At 38.0% G+C, this 15,979-nt stretch overlaps 1 protein-coding gene across 2 annotated transcripts in view; it reads right to left on the bottom strand.

Moving 5' to 3' along the window:
- The window catches only part of LOC146621593 (transmembrane protein 132C), a 301,943-nt gene that overhangs the window by 70,801 nt on the left and 215,163 nt on the right, over positions 1–15,979 (bottom strand). For both annotated transcript variants that reach the window (XM_085367471.1, XM_085367472.1), the window contains exon 5: positions 12,297–12,492. In XM_085367471.1, coding sequence (XP_085223597.1) covers positions 12,297–12,492 — 196 coding nt within the window. The remainder of the gene's footprint in view (positions 1–12,296; positions 12,493–15,979) is intronic.

Raw genomic sequence — 15,979 nt, 5'->3', positions numbered from 1 at the left:
GACAATATTTTGCAAAAAAAAAGAAAAAGAAAATATAAGCATTTTAATATATAATTAAAACAATGCTAGACATTTCTAAATACACTATATAATAAACAGTAAAGTATTGACCTTAAACTGCTTGAAAACTAGATTTATAAGCAAATAAATAGTGTCAGGTTATAGATCACAGACCGTAACAACAGTCTGTTAAAAACTGATTGAACTGAAGGTTCATTGGTGATGATCTGTAATATTCTTTTCCTCCATTTAATAAACCAGCCTGTGGCACTTATTTGTTTTGCTCATATATAAAGACACAGAAACACATGCTAATCTTTCAGCTTGATGCTATCACTGTATATGGTGAGATGAATAAAAGCAGCTTTCTAAACAACAAATGTGCAAATTTGCGAGCTACATGTTCATTGTACAGTGTGATGACCCACTCCACTTTGCCTTTCTTTTGGACTGTTTGTGTGGCAGATCTCATCTGCAGACAGCAGATGCACCAAACAACAATGCTTACATCATTTCTTCACCCATTTACGCCACTGATTGTACTGACTGCACACACTATGATTAGTTCAAATTTTCTCTTTGCTTCTTTCATTTAAAATAAATAGTCCCTTTTAATTGATATTTGTGTGCATCTCCTCTTTTGTCATGACCCTGCAGCCTGATTTGTGACAATAGGACAAAAGTAATCAATTACAGGCACTATTAGCATCAGAGTGTGATGAACACTTATGCATAACAACATATTCCAGTGACCCCCAAAGTGCCGCTACAATATAATTAGTTTAGAGAAATGTATTTAGAAACAACGTAATGTCAACAACATGCATTAAGTAAGATATTTGTTGTTTGGTGCACAGATGTTTATTTCTTTTACTATTTAGACCAAGTTGTATAAAAGATTATCTTTGGTCCAGCCTAAACAAGAACATCAGGTGATAATCTGCTATGACAATTAGATTCAAGGTACTTGGTAACTCATTACTGCATGTTCTCTGTTTTATAATGCCTATCTCTGGTGAATCAAGTTGAATCTTAACCTATTCGCCTCTGTGGCCAGTGTCAGGCTGTCTCACAAACCTGACACTAATTGCAGCTACTAATTGGATACTAACAAGCCTATGAGACTATCTGAGAGTCAATCATTCTGTTTCTGGGGCAATTAGCACACACCTAAACTACTTTCTTCCTGTCACACTGCAAGCATGGTAAGCAAAGGTTGAATCTATGGGCAAACACTTACAAAAACGCTTACTCCAAAGTGAGTTCACCTATGCAGAGGACTCAAGTGGTAATGGGGCGAATAGTCTTCTTGGGGATAGTGTTTATATTTGCCAGTGGTAATTATGCACACAGGTAATTAGACCAGGTAATTAGATGGAGACACTGGTGTTTGTGTTTATGACTTTAACTGTGAAGAATAATATAATTAAATCAACCCAAAAGATTGCCAGTTTCTTCCTTTTCACAGTTGACTATCATTAAGACTTTTTAAAGCCCTATATAGGTGTCTATGTACTGTTCAGTTTATTTATTTCAGAAAGGCCTAATCAATAAAAATAATAGTATTATATTATACAATTATTATATTTCGGTGTGTTTTAATAACATAAAACATAATACTCCTTAAATTTGAAGTTTAAGTTGTTGTGATCTTGAGATTTAAAGCTCTACAACTCTGGCTCTTAGGATAGGTTGTTATGGAGGAGCGCATCAGCTTAATGTCTGAGATACAAAATATAAATGTAAAAAGCAGCTGACATTTTCGTTTCCTCTTCACAAATTAATGAAATGAAAATGCAGAGAGAGAGATGAAGAGGAAAAGAGAGAGGTACAGAAATAGATGGTTGGAGCCAGGGATGGAGACAGAGAGAGTGGAAGCAGGAAAGAAGAGGGGGATAAGGAACGAAAAGAAATTAAATGGAGGGAGGGGACTGTAAAATAAAAGAGTGATTTTGAGGAGTCAGAGGGAGAGAGGGAGAGATGAAGAGATAGAGCAGGAGGGAGGAGGGATGAAGACATTTGGTAGATATGAAAGCTAACAGCCCATTCAACCTCTCTCGCTCTCTCTCTCTCACTCACTTTCTCACACACACACACACACACACACACACACACACACACACACACACACACACACACACACACACACACACACACACACACACACACACACACACACACACACCACTCTTGCAAAGATCCCAGAGAGAATTGTACTTTCAATTTCCAGACCCCTAATTGCATTAGAACTGCCCTGCTCTCATCTCCTCTCTCTCTATCTTTCTTTCCCTGTGCCTCTCACTCATTCTTCTCTTCCTCTTGTACTACCCATAACTTCCAAGGGACTCTTACACGGTGCTCTGCACCTCCGCTGGGCCCTCTTCTTTTTCTCCATCTTTTCCCCGCCACAACACTCTCACTTTCACTCCTTCTGGTGCCCGCTTTTGCCATTAGTGTGTGTAATTTCCTCTCATGCTACATCCTTCTTTGCTCCTTTCCTTCTCTCTCTTTGTCTTCTTCTTTTTTGTTTCTTTCAATTACTTAAACCCTCAACCATTTTCCCATATTGGCTTTCATGTTTATGTCTGTCACTTTAACCCTCTACCCCACCACTCTCTCACCCTTTTTTCCCGCACCCATTTTACAGCTCTCCTCCTACTTTTTCTTCTTATGTTCCTCTGTCTCTGCAGTCCTATCAATGCATCCATCATTTCCATCAATTGTGCTTAAACCTAACTAGGCTAATTTTAGGTGAGGGAGATTTCCACATAACTACTCCATTGCAATGATATTTCTTATGTAGCTCATTTTTATTGTTTTCTCTCCTGCAAAGTTGTTTCATTCCCAATTTATTATAACTTTCATAATTGGCTAGGCATCAGATGTCCTCATGTATACTTGAGCACAGCGTCCCATCCCATATTGCTCTGGTATAGCTGGTTTAGTGGCCCATTAGGATAATGTGGTTGGGCTGAGCAACTCACGGGTGGTATTATATGTAACTGAGCATGAAGGAGGTTGTTCTTCAGCTTTTGATTCGGTTCATAAAAAACAGAAAGCAGAAGTCAAATCATCACATCTTGTTAGAAACTGAAAGCTTTTTGTCTACTCCAATTTGTCTCCCTGCTCTAGCAGGAGTAGGCTCATTATTATATCACAACCCTTGTGCATTTCAGTGGATTTCATCCAGGTGTTCATTCCATCCCCAGATTACACTGGATGATGCTACGTTTTCCTCTCTCTTAAGATTATGTGTGACATACATCATAAGGAAGGAAAAATACAAAAGTGTTACGGGGATACTTGATGAAACTATAGTGAAATTATTCTTTTGCTTTCCTTGCTTCTTCTTTTGAACTTGAATTACTCCTGTTTGGCCCAGCAGCTTACTTTGAACTAGTGAGCCCTTTCATGTTCTTAACCAGAACAAAAAGGACACGACTGAGTATTCATGTGAAATGAAATGCTGCATGTACAAACAATGGCTTACATACGCATTAGGGTTGAAGATGTCGTAATTCATCAAAAGAATTAAAGTCTGTGTATGGGCACACAAGCCTCGTCCGTAAATGCCAGTATGACTATCACCAGTGACCTTTTTTGTAAGTCTGTGAAAAGATCATTCTTAGGATCATAAAGAATTTTCTGCAACATAACTGCAAAAACATTCAATGCGTGGAAAGGGTTTCTCTTGTAGCTGCATTATATCAAGTGAATGTCTTGCGAACTAAAAAATTTAAAGAAGAGCAAATGCTTCTTCTTCTTAATACATACTGCCTGGAGCAAAAGTGTCTGCACGAAGCTTGTTTCATTGACATTGCATGCATCTACTTTCTTTTTCTTTTTACATTTTGTAAGAAAGTAATGGTGGGCCCTCCTCAAGCCTTATAGTTTTTGTCATTTCCTAACTTGCTTATTTTTCTCTCTTTAAACACACCAAAACCACCCACACACATATGTCCATACCGTCCCCCCAACCTCCCTCTTCCTGCTTTTCTTGTTGACTGATTGGACTGAACCACAGCCGCTCGGTATGGAAATGAACCTTCAGCCCAGGACACGCAAGTTCTCAGTGACCCAAATACATACACATTCACACACGCACATAAAATGTGTCATATGTGTTGATTAATTGGGAGTTTGAAGGCTGCTAACAAGCAAATACTGTGACTGAAGACAAGTTTGTGAGGGTGTGTTGGGGTTTGGCGATGAAGATTTGCTAGATTTTCTGCAACCTTGAGAGACAGCAGCACAAGAGATTAAGAACAAGAATATTTGGGTTAATTAGTTAAAATATCTATTTTCAAATCCTATTAAATTATTTTATGAAAATGAGGGAATCTATCTGTCCTTATCTCTTAAATTAGCTTTATTTTATTTAAATTATCCATTAGTAGAGTTTTCTTAAAAAAATGTATCTCAACTCCACGAACCAAAGAGATGTCAAAAGACTTTAGAGATTAGATTGTACACCTGTACAATGCTGGAATAGGTTACAACACTGTCAGCAAGAAGCTTGGTGAGAAGGTGACAACTGTTGATGTGGTTATTTGGAAATCGAAGAAATATAAAATGACCACCAGTTGCCTATGGCCAGGAGCTCCATGCATAATCTTGTCTCATGATGTGTGAAGATGAACATGACAAAGGTTGTGGGTCAACCTGAAACTACTAGAGGAGCTTGTAAATGATCTGAAGGCAGGTTAGACCACAGTCACCAAGCACACAATTGGTAACACACTCTGTCATAATGCAGCAATGACAAAAGTCCCCCTGTTCAAGAAAGCAGATGTACAGGCCTGTCTTATGTTTGCCAGTGAGGACCTAAATAATTCAGAGAAGGCTTGGGAGAAAGTGCTGTGGTAAGATGAAACCAAAATTGAGCTCTTTGGCAATAACTCAACCCATCGTGTTTAGAGGAAAAGAAATCCTAAGTATGTAAGTATGACCCAAAGAACACCATCCGCACAGTCAAGTGGAGCTGGATACATTATCCTTTTTTTTTTTTTTTTTTTGCTAAGGGTACAGTACAACTTCACTATAAAATCTTGGATAAGAACCTCATTCCCTAAGCTAATACACTGAAGATGGGTCGTCCACCATGCAATGGTCCAAAACATACCGCCAAGACAACAAAGGAATGGCTAAAGAAGAAGCACATTAAGGTAATGGAATGGCCATGTCAATTTCCAGACCTCAATCCTATAGACAATCTGTAGAGGGAGCCGAAGCTTCGAGTTACTAAGTAGCAGCTGTGAAACCTGAATTTCAAGAGTTTCTGTAAAGAGAAATGGACCAAAATCCCTCCCGAGATGTGTGCAAAACTATGAGAAAATACCTCACTGCTGTGTTTATCAACAACGTTTTCTTCACCAAGTATTAAGTCATATTTTAGGGGATCAAATACTTGTTTCACACAGTGACATGCAAATCAACATATACATTTTATGTACAGTGCATGTAATATGTTTCTCCTGGATTTTCGGTCGATTTTCTGTATCTCTCCATTAAAACAAAACTAATATAAAATCAGGGACTGTTCAGTAGAACTATAGAAGGGATCAAATCTTTATTTGTCTTACTCTATTCGACTGATTTTACTGTGTGTTGCTATTAGTATAAACAGACAAAAAGCTATATATAATGTATAGAGGACTGGAATTGGGAAATAGGCATGAAAATGCAGCTGTTAATAAACTTATACACCATGAAAATAGTAAAACTGAGTTTGAAAGCAATGTGGTGGTGGTGTGTGCGAGATTTCATCAAAAGATTATTGACTTTTCAGTGTCTTCTTCCCACTTACTAACTTCCTCTTACAGGGAACCAATAAGAGGAGGCAAATTAAGAAGCCACTTAGCATAACTGCTCTGCTAAGAGGTCTGCACATGCACACATACACACATGAGCGCATCTTTAAGCAACAAAGATAAACAAGTGTTCTAATTAAGAATTAATTACATAGCAAAGCCTCAGAGAGAGGTGAAACTCAGTGGAGAAATAGACAGAGGATAGTAATGAAGACCAGATAGGGGGACACAGAAACAGAAGGAAGGGTGGGAATAATGAAAAATGAGGTGAGATGGAGGAGAAAAGAGGGGAAAAGAGGGGTGGATGAAATATAAACTACTTAATCCCAAAAGAAGACAATGGGAACAAAAAACATTTATTCACTACCCTTTTCTTCACATAATAAAGAAATAAATGTATGCACAAAGCATCAGATACAAAAGCATTATTGTGAATGCATGTGCAGATTTCTTTCCCTCTGAAACCACTCTGCTGAAGTGTGTAATGACACCTGCGGAGAGCATAAAACAACGTTATTATGGTTCAATTATTTTTAGCTTATAAAACAACTCTATAGGAAGGTATAGTAGGCCCACTCTGACATTCCTTTTCATTTTGTTTTCTCCTAAGTAACGAAATAGGGTTCTTTGTCCCTATTTTTCTCTTTACTTCTATATTTTTACAGTAGTTCATCCAAAAAACATACAATGCAATGCAGTCATTGCTAATGAAACTTGGCCATTTCAAACACTATGGCAAAGACGTTCATGTTATGAGACAGTTTATCCTGTTAATGACACTTTTGTATTAGTGACGTGGTTTTGAGAGAAATACTGAAAACTATTGGATATCATCATATTTGGTTTTGGTATTGGTGCACTTCTTAAAATGAATTAGAATCACTATGAGTATCCTCTAAGGTTTTTACTAGTGGCACCATCAGCTCAGCGGTTATATGCCTGTACTTTCTGACCAGTCACTTGCAAGATACATGGCATCCCATCATTCTCAGCTACACCCTGTTTTTAGTTTGCACTGTTTGTACACAATATGGGCAAAATGTTTTGCTCACACTTCTTAATCTAATTGAGGTGTCACCAGTTACAGATTGGAGTCGTTGAATGCTGTGAAGTCCATAATGCATAAAAGTTCACAATGCTCTGGTAACTCGATAACTGCAGAGCCCCAAACCTCCTCTGGTATTAACATCAGCATAACAACTGTCCAGTGGGAGCATCATGGCGTGGGTTTCCATGCTATGGCACCTCATGCTATAATGTGTATATAGTTCAGTACTGTTTCCCATATGGTGTATGATCACAATGTTTTATCCGTATACACTATATGGACAAAAGTACTGAACGTCTGTATAACATATAGACATTATATGGACTATAATAAACATGCTACACCGTATACATTGTATGTTAGAATTTGAAAAATTCTTCTCTGTTTCAAATCTCTCCCGTGATTTGATATCCTTTCTTCACCTTCACCAGGACATTTTGGTTGGAATAATAACAATGTGCAGTCAAACTTTGCAGCTATTTCAGATATGTTTTCTCTGAGATCCTCAAGTAAACAAGTGCAGAAACTAAGACTTATGTTGACTTACACTTCAAAAAGCTTCAAAAAGGTATTTAAGGCTTATTTCATTTGGACATTTTATAACTGAAGTCTTCAGTGCCATCTTTTAATTCATAGCAATTAGGTTATGCATCCAATACACTTCAGATAAAACAGCAGATACAACTCCTTTCTTACAACCCATGTCATGACATACAGACATCGTGTATGGTTCTTATCACACTTTTTGATATTACCACCTAAAGTGAATATCATCTGAAATTCATATAGTGGGACAAAACATATGGATTTAATGCAAATAGCACAATTGCCAAAGTTACTTACATGAGGCAATAGGCGGTGAATTGACTGTCTTAAAATGTGAACGCAGTGTGTGTTACTACATCCTAATCTAAGCTTTAACGGGTTTATTGCCCATATTCTTCAGAAAAATTTTCACCGTCAGATTTGAGAGGACTGTCTGGGACAAATAAAGGCCACCATTGGCCGTCACTGTGGGTCCATTCAAGTATGACAACCCACTTTTCAAAATAGGAAATTCACATATTCACTATTCAGAGTTTTCAGGGTTCTTTGCAGTTCTTTTCCTCCACCCTGCTGTTCTCCTTAGGCAATAAATTCAAAGTCCTCTTTGCTCCTATTCAGCAAATGCTCTGCGAATTTTATGATGGACGGTTTGTTTGAGAAGTCAGTGACAGGAATTGGATTTGTTCCCGTTTTTTGGCATTGGATTACAAGGTATTGTAAATTGCTTAGTTAATATTAATCTGTGTTTTGTTCTTGATCTAACCGTTGGCAGAAATCAATGCCAATCTTTTGCTAGACAAATGCTAACTGTCTTAAATTGAATCCCAATTTTTGTTGCTAATTTCTGCCATTCTGTCTCTATTTCTACATAGCTCTCTTTTGTCACTCTTCTTTCCCTAACAACTGTTTCTGCCCCAGTCACCTCTCCTCTGTAAAAGATGAAACCAATTTTTCCACCCCTACAGGAGATAAATTACTCCTAATAATCCATCGTTTCCTGAAGAGGACCTCTTTCTTTCCAGCTCAGGCAACAGACCAGAACCGTAATGGATATATGGAATTAGGAGGAAAATGTCGGAGAGGGCTTTGGTAATGACAGCCAGGGCTCTGTTTTTCATTGCTGCCTTGTAAAATAGAATACACTGCACTATCACATCAGACCTGTTGATAAGCTGACTTTTGATTTGGAGGCTGGTAGAAGATGGATAAAGTGGAGTTAAATCAACCAAACAAATGGCTAGGAAATTATGCTTTAAGGTCAGTCTAGAGTGCTTGTGATGAAAGGTTACATCATATTTAGCTTTTAGGCTGTTTAAACAGCTGTGAGAAGGATTTCATGTTTTCGAGATGTGGATAGAAAAAAAGGCTAGATGATAGTGTGAAAGCATTTTCATCCAGCTCTTTTTGAAGATTCACTAGCAGCTCATAATTTTATTCTTTTATCATTCCTTCTCTCCAAGAAAACCCAGAAAAGTTGGAGCTTTCATCTTGGCTCTGGTAAGACCCCTCTCAGTGAAAGTCACCTTAAATAACCAACCAGCAATCAAGACCTGGTCAGGAGTTCTGGTAAACAAATTTGGAAGCCCAAATGGCTCGTAATAGCAGCCATTTTGATGCTTTTACCTAAGGAGAGGGGCGAAAGAGAGATAGAGGGAGGGAAAGAAAAAATGTCTGTGCCCATGTGTGGATACAAATACATTTCTTTGTGTGTGTAACTAGGAGTTAGGAGTGACAGAGACAACAGATGTATTTTTTTATCCATGTAATGCTGGAGGCAATTAGAAAACTGCTTCAGTTACATATAATCATTCTTAGTCATGTTGATAACTTCTAATCACAACAACAGGTTGTTGTGTCTGAAATCAAAACAGGCCGTATACTTGACCATCTCCAATTTGCATAACATTTTTATGTTTCAAAGTTATCAAATTTTAGTTTCATGTATCAAAACAAAGATATATATTTTTCAAAAATGGTCAGTCCACTTTTTTGCACATTGAAATCTGAGGCAGTTTTTGAACATGGATATCTCAAAGAGCTAAATGTATGATGCTGGAATTTAACAACCATTTTAATACACACCATCTTGCCAAAAGTACTCACTCACCCATCTAACTCATAGAAATTCAGACGTTCCAATCACGTCCACGACCACAAATGTATAAACGCACCAAAAACCTTGGGATGCAGACTGGTAGTACAAACATTTGTAAAAGAATGGGTTGTTTTCAGGTGCTCAATGTTCGGAGCTAATTTGGCTAATTTGAGATTAAATGACCCTAACTAAACACCAGACAATTGTGTGTTTCCATTTTATAACCTTCCAAGGATTTTTTTTAATGTAGAATTCTCTAATAATTTAGTCATTTAAAGCATTTATTTATCAGATTTTAAAAAAAAAGTTACATTTTTTGCTGCAGTATACAGTATAGTTTTTATATTCACAATAATAATAATGATAGGACCACCATAAAAAATATGGCTATAAATACAAATCATGTTTTTTAAAATGAACTGAACCAAACATTTGTACACCCATGTCAGTCATTATGCCATCATTATGTTGCGTATAGCAACAACCCAGCAATCAACTAAAATGACCAACTTTTGCAGTTTTGCACTTATAACACATTATAAAGGCATAAAATAATTTTGCTTTTCATTCCCACAACACCTAATTTATGTTCACAAAAGCTGAATTATATATGAATTATATACATGAATGAATTCTAAATTATATATATTTATTATGATACAATCGGGGGCAAAAAAAACCCAACCCAAAAAGGAAGCCTTGTATTATCCAATAGAAATATTGACTCTTTTTGTAATAAAACATGTAGTAATGTCATTTATGTTTAATGTAAATTTCATATAAGTAAATATCCATCACTCTAATAATAACTCTAATAATAATAATAAATCTTCGGTTATGTTATAAAGTGTAGAGTGTCAGAAGCTGTAGCTCATCCTGACGTTCCATTCACACTGAGCAAAGCAAAATCCCAACAGCCCTGCTATTCGAAATGATGGTTTCAAGCTTGCTTTTTGCAGTGTGTGAAAAAGACAGGGGGTGCAGAGACCTGAACAAAATTGGGTTTTGTCACTAGGGCTTTGCTGTTTGAAGGAGGGCTATCAGGGCAGATTAGCTCTACCTCAGTGGTAATGGAACTAGGAGCATTTTGAAAAGCATTCCCCGCCTCGCTTTTTAGCCTAAGGGTTCTTGGTTGCTTTAGCCATAGCTGTTTGGGCTTTCCAGTGTATGTTGTAATAGGGATATTTTGTCTTAATAGAAATGTTGCAGGCAGACAGTTTTAAATTTAACTTTATGAGTCTTTTTCTTTCTCTCTCTGTCTCTCTCTGTATGCACCAAATCTACAGTACTAAAGAGTAAAAGATCATTTTACTCATTTACGGTGAAATTTGTTTTACTTCTCCAAATAGATATGTTTTATACACTGTAACTATTTTTGTTCATTTCCTTGTACTTATAAATCTCAAAGAACTCAACGAAGACTCAAATAAATAATGCAAGCAACAAAAAAACAACAAAAAAAAAACAACAAAAGTTAAAAAATTCTAATTAAATGTAAATTAAACATATCATATTATTTAACAGAATTTGAATTAGTGCTGGAACCACACTGGCTCTTGCATAGCAGCTGGGACAGGCTTCATGGCCCACGACCCTGATTTAGATAAGCAAAATAAAATGGATGGATGCATCAATTAGTGCTGGCCCTGAGATTAACTGGCGACCTCTCCAGGCTATACCCTGCATCGCACCCTATGCAAGCTGGGATAGGCTTGCATATCAAAAGATATGCAAATAAGCAAAAGAAGATGGATGGATGAATGGAATAGTGCTTGGCCGTTTTTGACTGGACCCCATAAAAGGTTTAATTAAGAGTTTAATTAAAGTATTTGTGTAACATTTGCTATGATCTTTCAAATTTGCTGCCTAGTATGGCCTGCTGCCCACTACAGCTAATTTACAGTGCCAATATGTTATTAGCATTAGATTATTTCCTCTCATTTTCCAAGTGTATAATAAATAAATAAATGCCTATTTTTAATCCTTTGGTTTTGTTCTGAAGACTTGTTGCTAATGTCAGTGCTTTTTAAAGTCTAAGAACATGGAAGGTTTTCCCCTCAACTCCAAATGGTCATGGCAGAGGACCATCAGTCCAATAAACACCAATAAAGGCATCAGGCAGATGCCAGATATTTTTTCCTGTTAAAGGGTTGTTTTTCCTTCCCACTGTCGCCATGTGCTTTAGATTTTTTAGAGTTTCCTCTGTATTATTGAAGGGTCTTCACCTTAGAATAGAAAGTGCCTTGAGGTGAATGTTGTTGTGATTTGGCATTATATAAACAAAACTGAACTGAACTCAATTTACATATGTATAAAGGGCAGCCTTTGTATTTAATTATTACAAGGAAGGACACCTACAGGATACAATAGGGAAGTGAAAGTAAGGGCATCTGTGAATTTTAGGCAATGATTGTTATTACAAGGTCTGTGTGAGTGACTCTATGTCAGTCTGTCAATCTGCATGACTGCTTGTGAGGCTGCTTATTATTTTGAAACCTGTGAGGAAAAAAAACTGCTGTGTGTCTGTCTAAGAAGGTGGGAGAGAGAGAGAGTGAGAGAGAGAGACCGGGAGGCTTGTAGCAACAGGAGGGGGTAAACAAGTTGACCTTTCCAGCTTTGATCACCCTAGAGGAAGGAGGTGGCTGGGGGTGTCAGCAAGAAGGTTAGAAGGAGGAGGGAAATGGAGGGAAAAATTAAGTCTATTCCAGCAAATGTAACAAGTGTGTGCTGCTGGGAATGTCAATATGTATGCTCATAGATATCTATATCTGTACTCATCTATCAAATCATCCCTTACCTCAGCCAGTGGTACGATGCCCTGTATGTCGGCGCTGCTGATATAGAGGTGTGAAACTTTCTCTGTTTGCCTGGAAGTTGTCTGTGTGCCAGCTGGGTATTCAACGCTCCAGTGTAGAGTCTGGGTTGGCACCAGGTTAATCACGTTATCCACCTCAAAGTCGAGCTGCATCACCTCATAGGAAGGACTTTCTAAACTGCAAAGACAAACAGTGGTTAGAGATGTTAGAGATATTAGAAATATTTGCTGTCTTTATAGGATGCTCTATGGATTTAGACATCACTAACATACTAACACAAAGGCAGTGGAGACCAATATAATACGTAGATTACAGTTATTATTTTTATATGGTAGAATAATTTATTTGTTCTTTAAAATATTCAGAATGGGTACCCTTGAGCCAGTCACAATTCCTGACACTGAACAAACACTACTACCACTACCACAAAATGATAATGACCAAATGTTTTAAGGAACAAAGAAAAACAGTGTTTAATACAAAGCAATGTCATTATCAGAAACTCCATATCATATCAGAACAGAACCTCATTATGGGGTACACATCTTAGCTGAGCAGGTTTTACAAACTTGCTCGAGATCCTACTGTTTAAAGTAAAACTGCATATTTAATGTACACCCTTTGGATAACTGCCTTGACGGACAAGCCTTTTCTAATTCCCACATCATCGCTTAGCACTGTTTATCACAGCTGCTGGTGTGGCTCATTTATGCACAAGGTGTCCTTTGGTTTATGTGCCCCAGAGCTAAGGGAGGGGTCTGTAACCCCTAAATCATTATTTGCCAATCATCACAGTTATTGCTGTGGAGGCGTGTGTGTTTTAACCTAAAACATGTTGTTGTGCTAAACCTCAACAAGTAGTTTGCAGGGCTTAAACCTAAAAAGTAAGAAAAAAAAGAACAATTTAGGTTGAAAAAGGTGAAAAATTGAACAACTTTGCAAAAAAAAGAAAGAAAGAAAATGAACTCCCAGTATATGTCACTAACACCTCTTCAACCTCCTAATACAGATTTGTGGCTCTCTAATATTGATACCGTGGCTCCTGGTGGCTGACATTGCCATAGATAGCATGTCAGTACCAATGCCACAGGGCCCCAACTGCATAATAGTGTGTAGCATTAGGTATCTGAAAATGTGGTATTAAATTGCTCTTTGAGATGAGAACAAACTGATGTAAAAAGTTTACCCGATTAACCTAACCATTAATAAACTTTTGGTATTGCGCGCATCAGTAACTGATTCACTTAAAACTTTCTACCTGGGAAACTACTGCAACTTAAGAAATCTTCTCTTCACATACATCCCGATTCATGTCCTCATTTGTATCCACAGAAATGTGTCTGTCATTTTGACAACTTGGATTCCTGCAGCACATCATGCCCTTATAACTTTTCAGACTGTCATTACCTGCTTTGCTTCCTTGCCTGTCAGACATCCTGATTCTACCTGCTGCTACTGTGAATTACAGACCATTCTATCATTTGTCACCACACAAATTCTTTGCATCTTCTTCTTCTTCTAGACTTCAGCCAGCTTTGAAATAGAGTGTGGTGTCTGAAAGTCAGTGTCAGTAGTGAACACTGTGGTCAGAGTTGGGATAAATGAACGACAAAAAAAATCTACAACAAAAGTGTCATAAAATGCTGTGTTTTTCCCACTTTAAGATGTCACACACAGAGCAAAAGAAACATATCCTGTATTAAATAGAAAAGCTACCTGTAATATGTGTGTAAATTTCTGCATCGAGATAGAAGTCACAGATACCCACTTTACGGTTCATAGCAAGTAGAACAGAAAAGGTTTCCTGGGTTGCATTTTGGAGATAACATTTGCAATACACCAGAGCCAATGATTTCACAGGATAATAACTGATATTTCATCTACATTTTAACAACTGAAAACTCTCTGTGTGGCTATATGTCTAATTCTATTTTTAAGGATTCTCTGTTTCTCGTCTTTATTAACACCCAACCTCAGCAAACACACAAACACAAGCACAGATTTACATGTGTTCAGTGGCTAGTGGAACATTACAAAGAAAGAGCAGCTGTAAATTAATTTTTGAGCTTGTGTTTTAAAGTACCATCTACTACACACACACACACACACACACACACACACACACACACACACACACACACACACACACACACACACACACAGATCCGCATGGGTTAAAGGCCATGACAAAGCCAATTGCTGAGGGCCTGTGATATCTGGCATGTCATTGTGTCTAGGGAGATGGGGCAAGAGATGTGTTACACTGATAGATTAAGGAGAGAAAGCTGATGGGTGTCAGCTCCCCTTGACCTGCTTTTGTTTCATCTATCTCTGCAAATCTGTCCGCCTTACTTTGTCTCTTAACAAGCCTAACACAACATCATAGTACAGCTAAAATGGTTTCTTTCTTAGTACTAAGTCTGTACAGTAAAGTTGCTATATAGTGAACCATATAGTCTAGAAACAGGACAATTTTATTTATTACTCATCCTGCTTTTAACTTATCCTGCATGCAAACCATGTGTAAGCCATTACATGAAATCTGCTTCCAAGAAGCCTGACTTGATGGTGTTGAGCAGTAGTTTTTTAGGCATTCTGAAGGTCTTTCACAGATTTTTCACAGATTTTCAGTCCAATGCTATGCCTGACAAGGACTTGAGAGATGCATCTGTCCCTTCACTTAATCTGTCTACTGCTTGCTGAAGCCTCATCAGTAAAGTTCTCAATTAAACCATTAAGAGAAACATGGAGAAAAAGCTGAGGTATGCCCAGTTACAGAAGTGCTGAACAGAAAATCAGTGGCAACAGGCCTTATGGAATGTTGAATGAAAATTGGAATTTCTGATTTACTTTTACTCACCTTTTTTGTATATATTAGTATTTATGTAGGAGATCAGAAGAACTGCACAATGGTGAGTTTCTACAGATATCTGTAAAACACGCTCAAAGTTCTGTCATGGTTTGAGGTTGCATCTCAACCAGTGGCGTTGGGGATTTTGTAAAAACTGATGGAATTATGAAAACAGAAAAGTACTGTCAGATTTTAATCCACCATGGGATTTCATCTGGAAAACGTCTGATTGGTAATGGTTTCATTTTTCAGCATGATGATGATCCTAAATATATTACCAATGCATTGAAAGCATACCTGGATAGAAAAAAAAAAAACGACAAAGTGGAACACTATCCATCATGGACTATAATTCTCAGAGCCTAGACCTCAACATTACTAAAGCGGTGTCAGATCATCTCGGCACAAAATGCAGTGACCATCCAAAGAAGAGCTCCAGATGTTCTTCAAGAAGCCTGGTTTTCATTTGAAATATTGACTTTCAAACTCTGTTTTAGCCTTAGATCCTGTACTACACTTCGGAGGTGGGGTGCCCCCGGCCTCTCGGCCTGGGGCTCGGTCACTCAGGCACGGCTGGCTGCCGGCGGAGCTCACGGGCGCGTCACTGCAACTCCCCCTGGCTTCTGCTCCGCGGCTGCTGAGTGAGCCCTCATCTGGGACTCTCCTCAGCTCTTTCTGGGACAGTGGCGCGGCTGCCCCTCTGTTGGTCTTCCTTGGTCTCTTGTGTTCTGGGGGCCTCTGGATGTCTGGAGTTTTGATCTCCTCCATACCTGCTTCATGCCCTGGAGGATGGGGCTGTGGCCCCCCCACACC

Source organism: Diplotaxodon limnothrissa, linkage group LG12 (genome assembly GCF_057381915.1).
Source record: "Diplotaxodon limnothrissa isolate DT_005_m linkage group LG12, D_limnothrissa_male_GT1.1, whole genome shotgun sequence".
Classification (NCBI taxonomy): domain Eukaryota; kingdom Metazoa; phylum Chordata; class Actinopteri; order Cichliformes; family Cichlidae; genus Diplotaxodon; species Diplotaxodon limnothrissa.
This window is presented reverse-complemented; position numbering and strand designations above follow the sequence as displayed.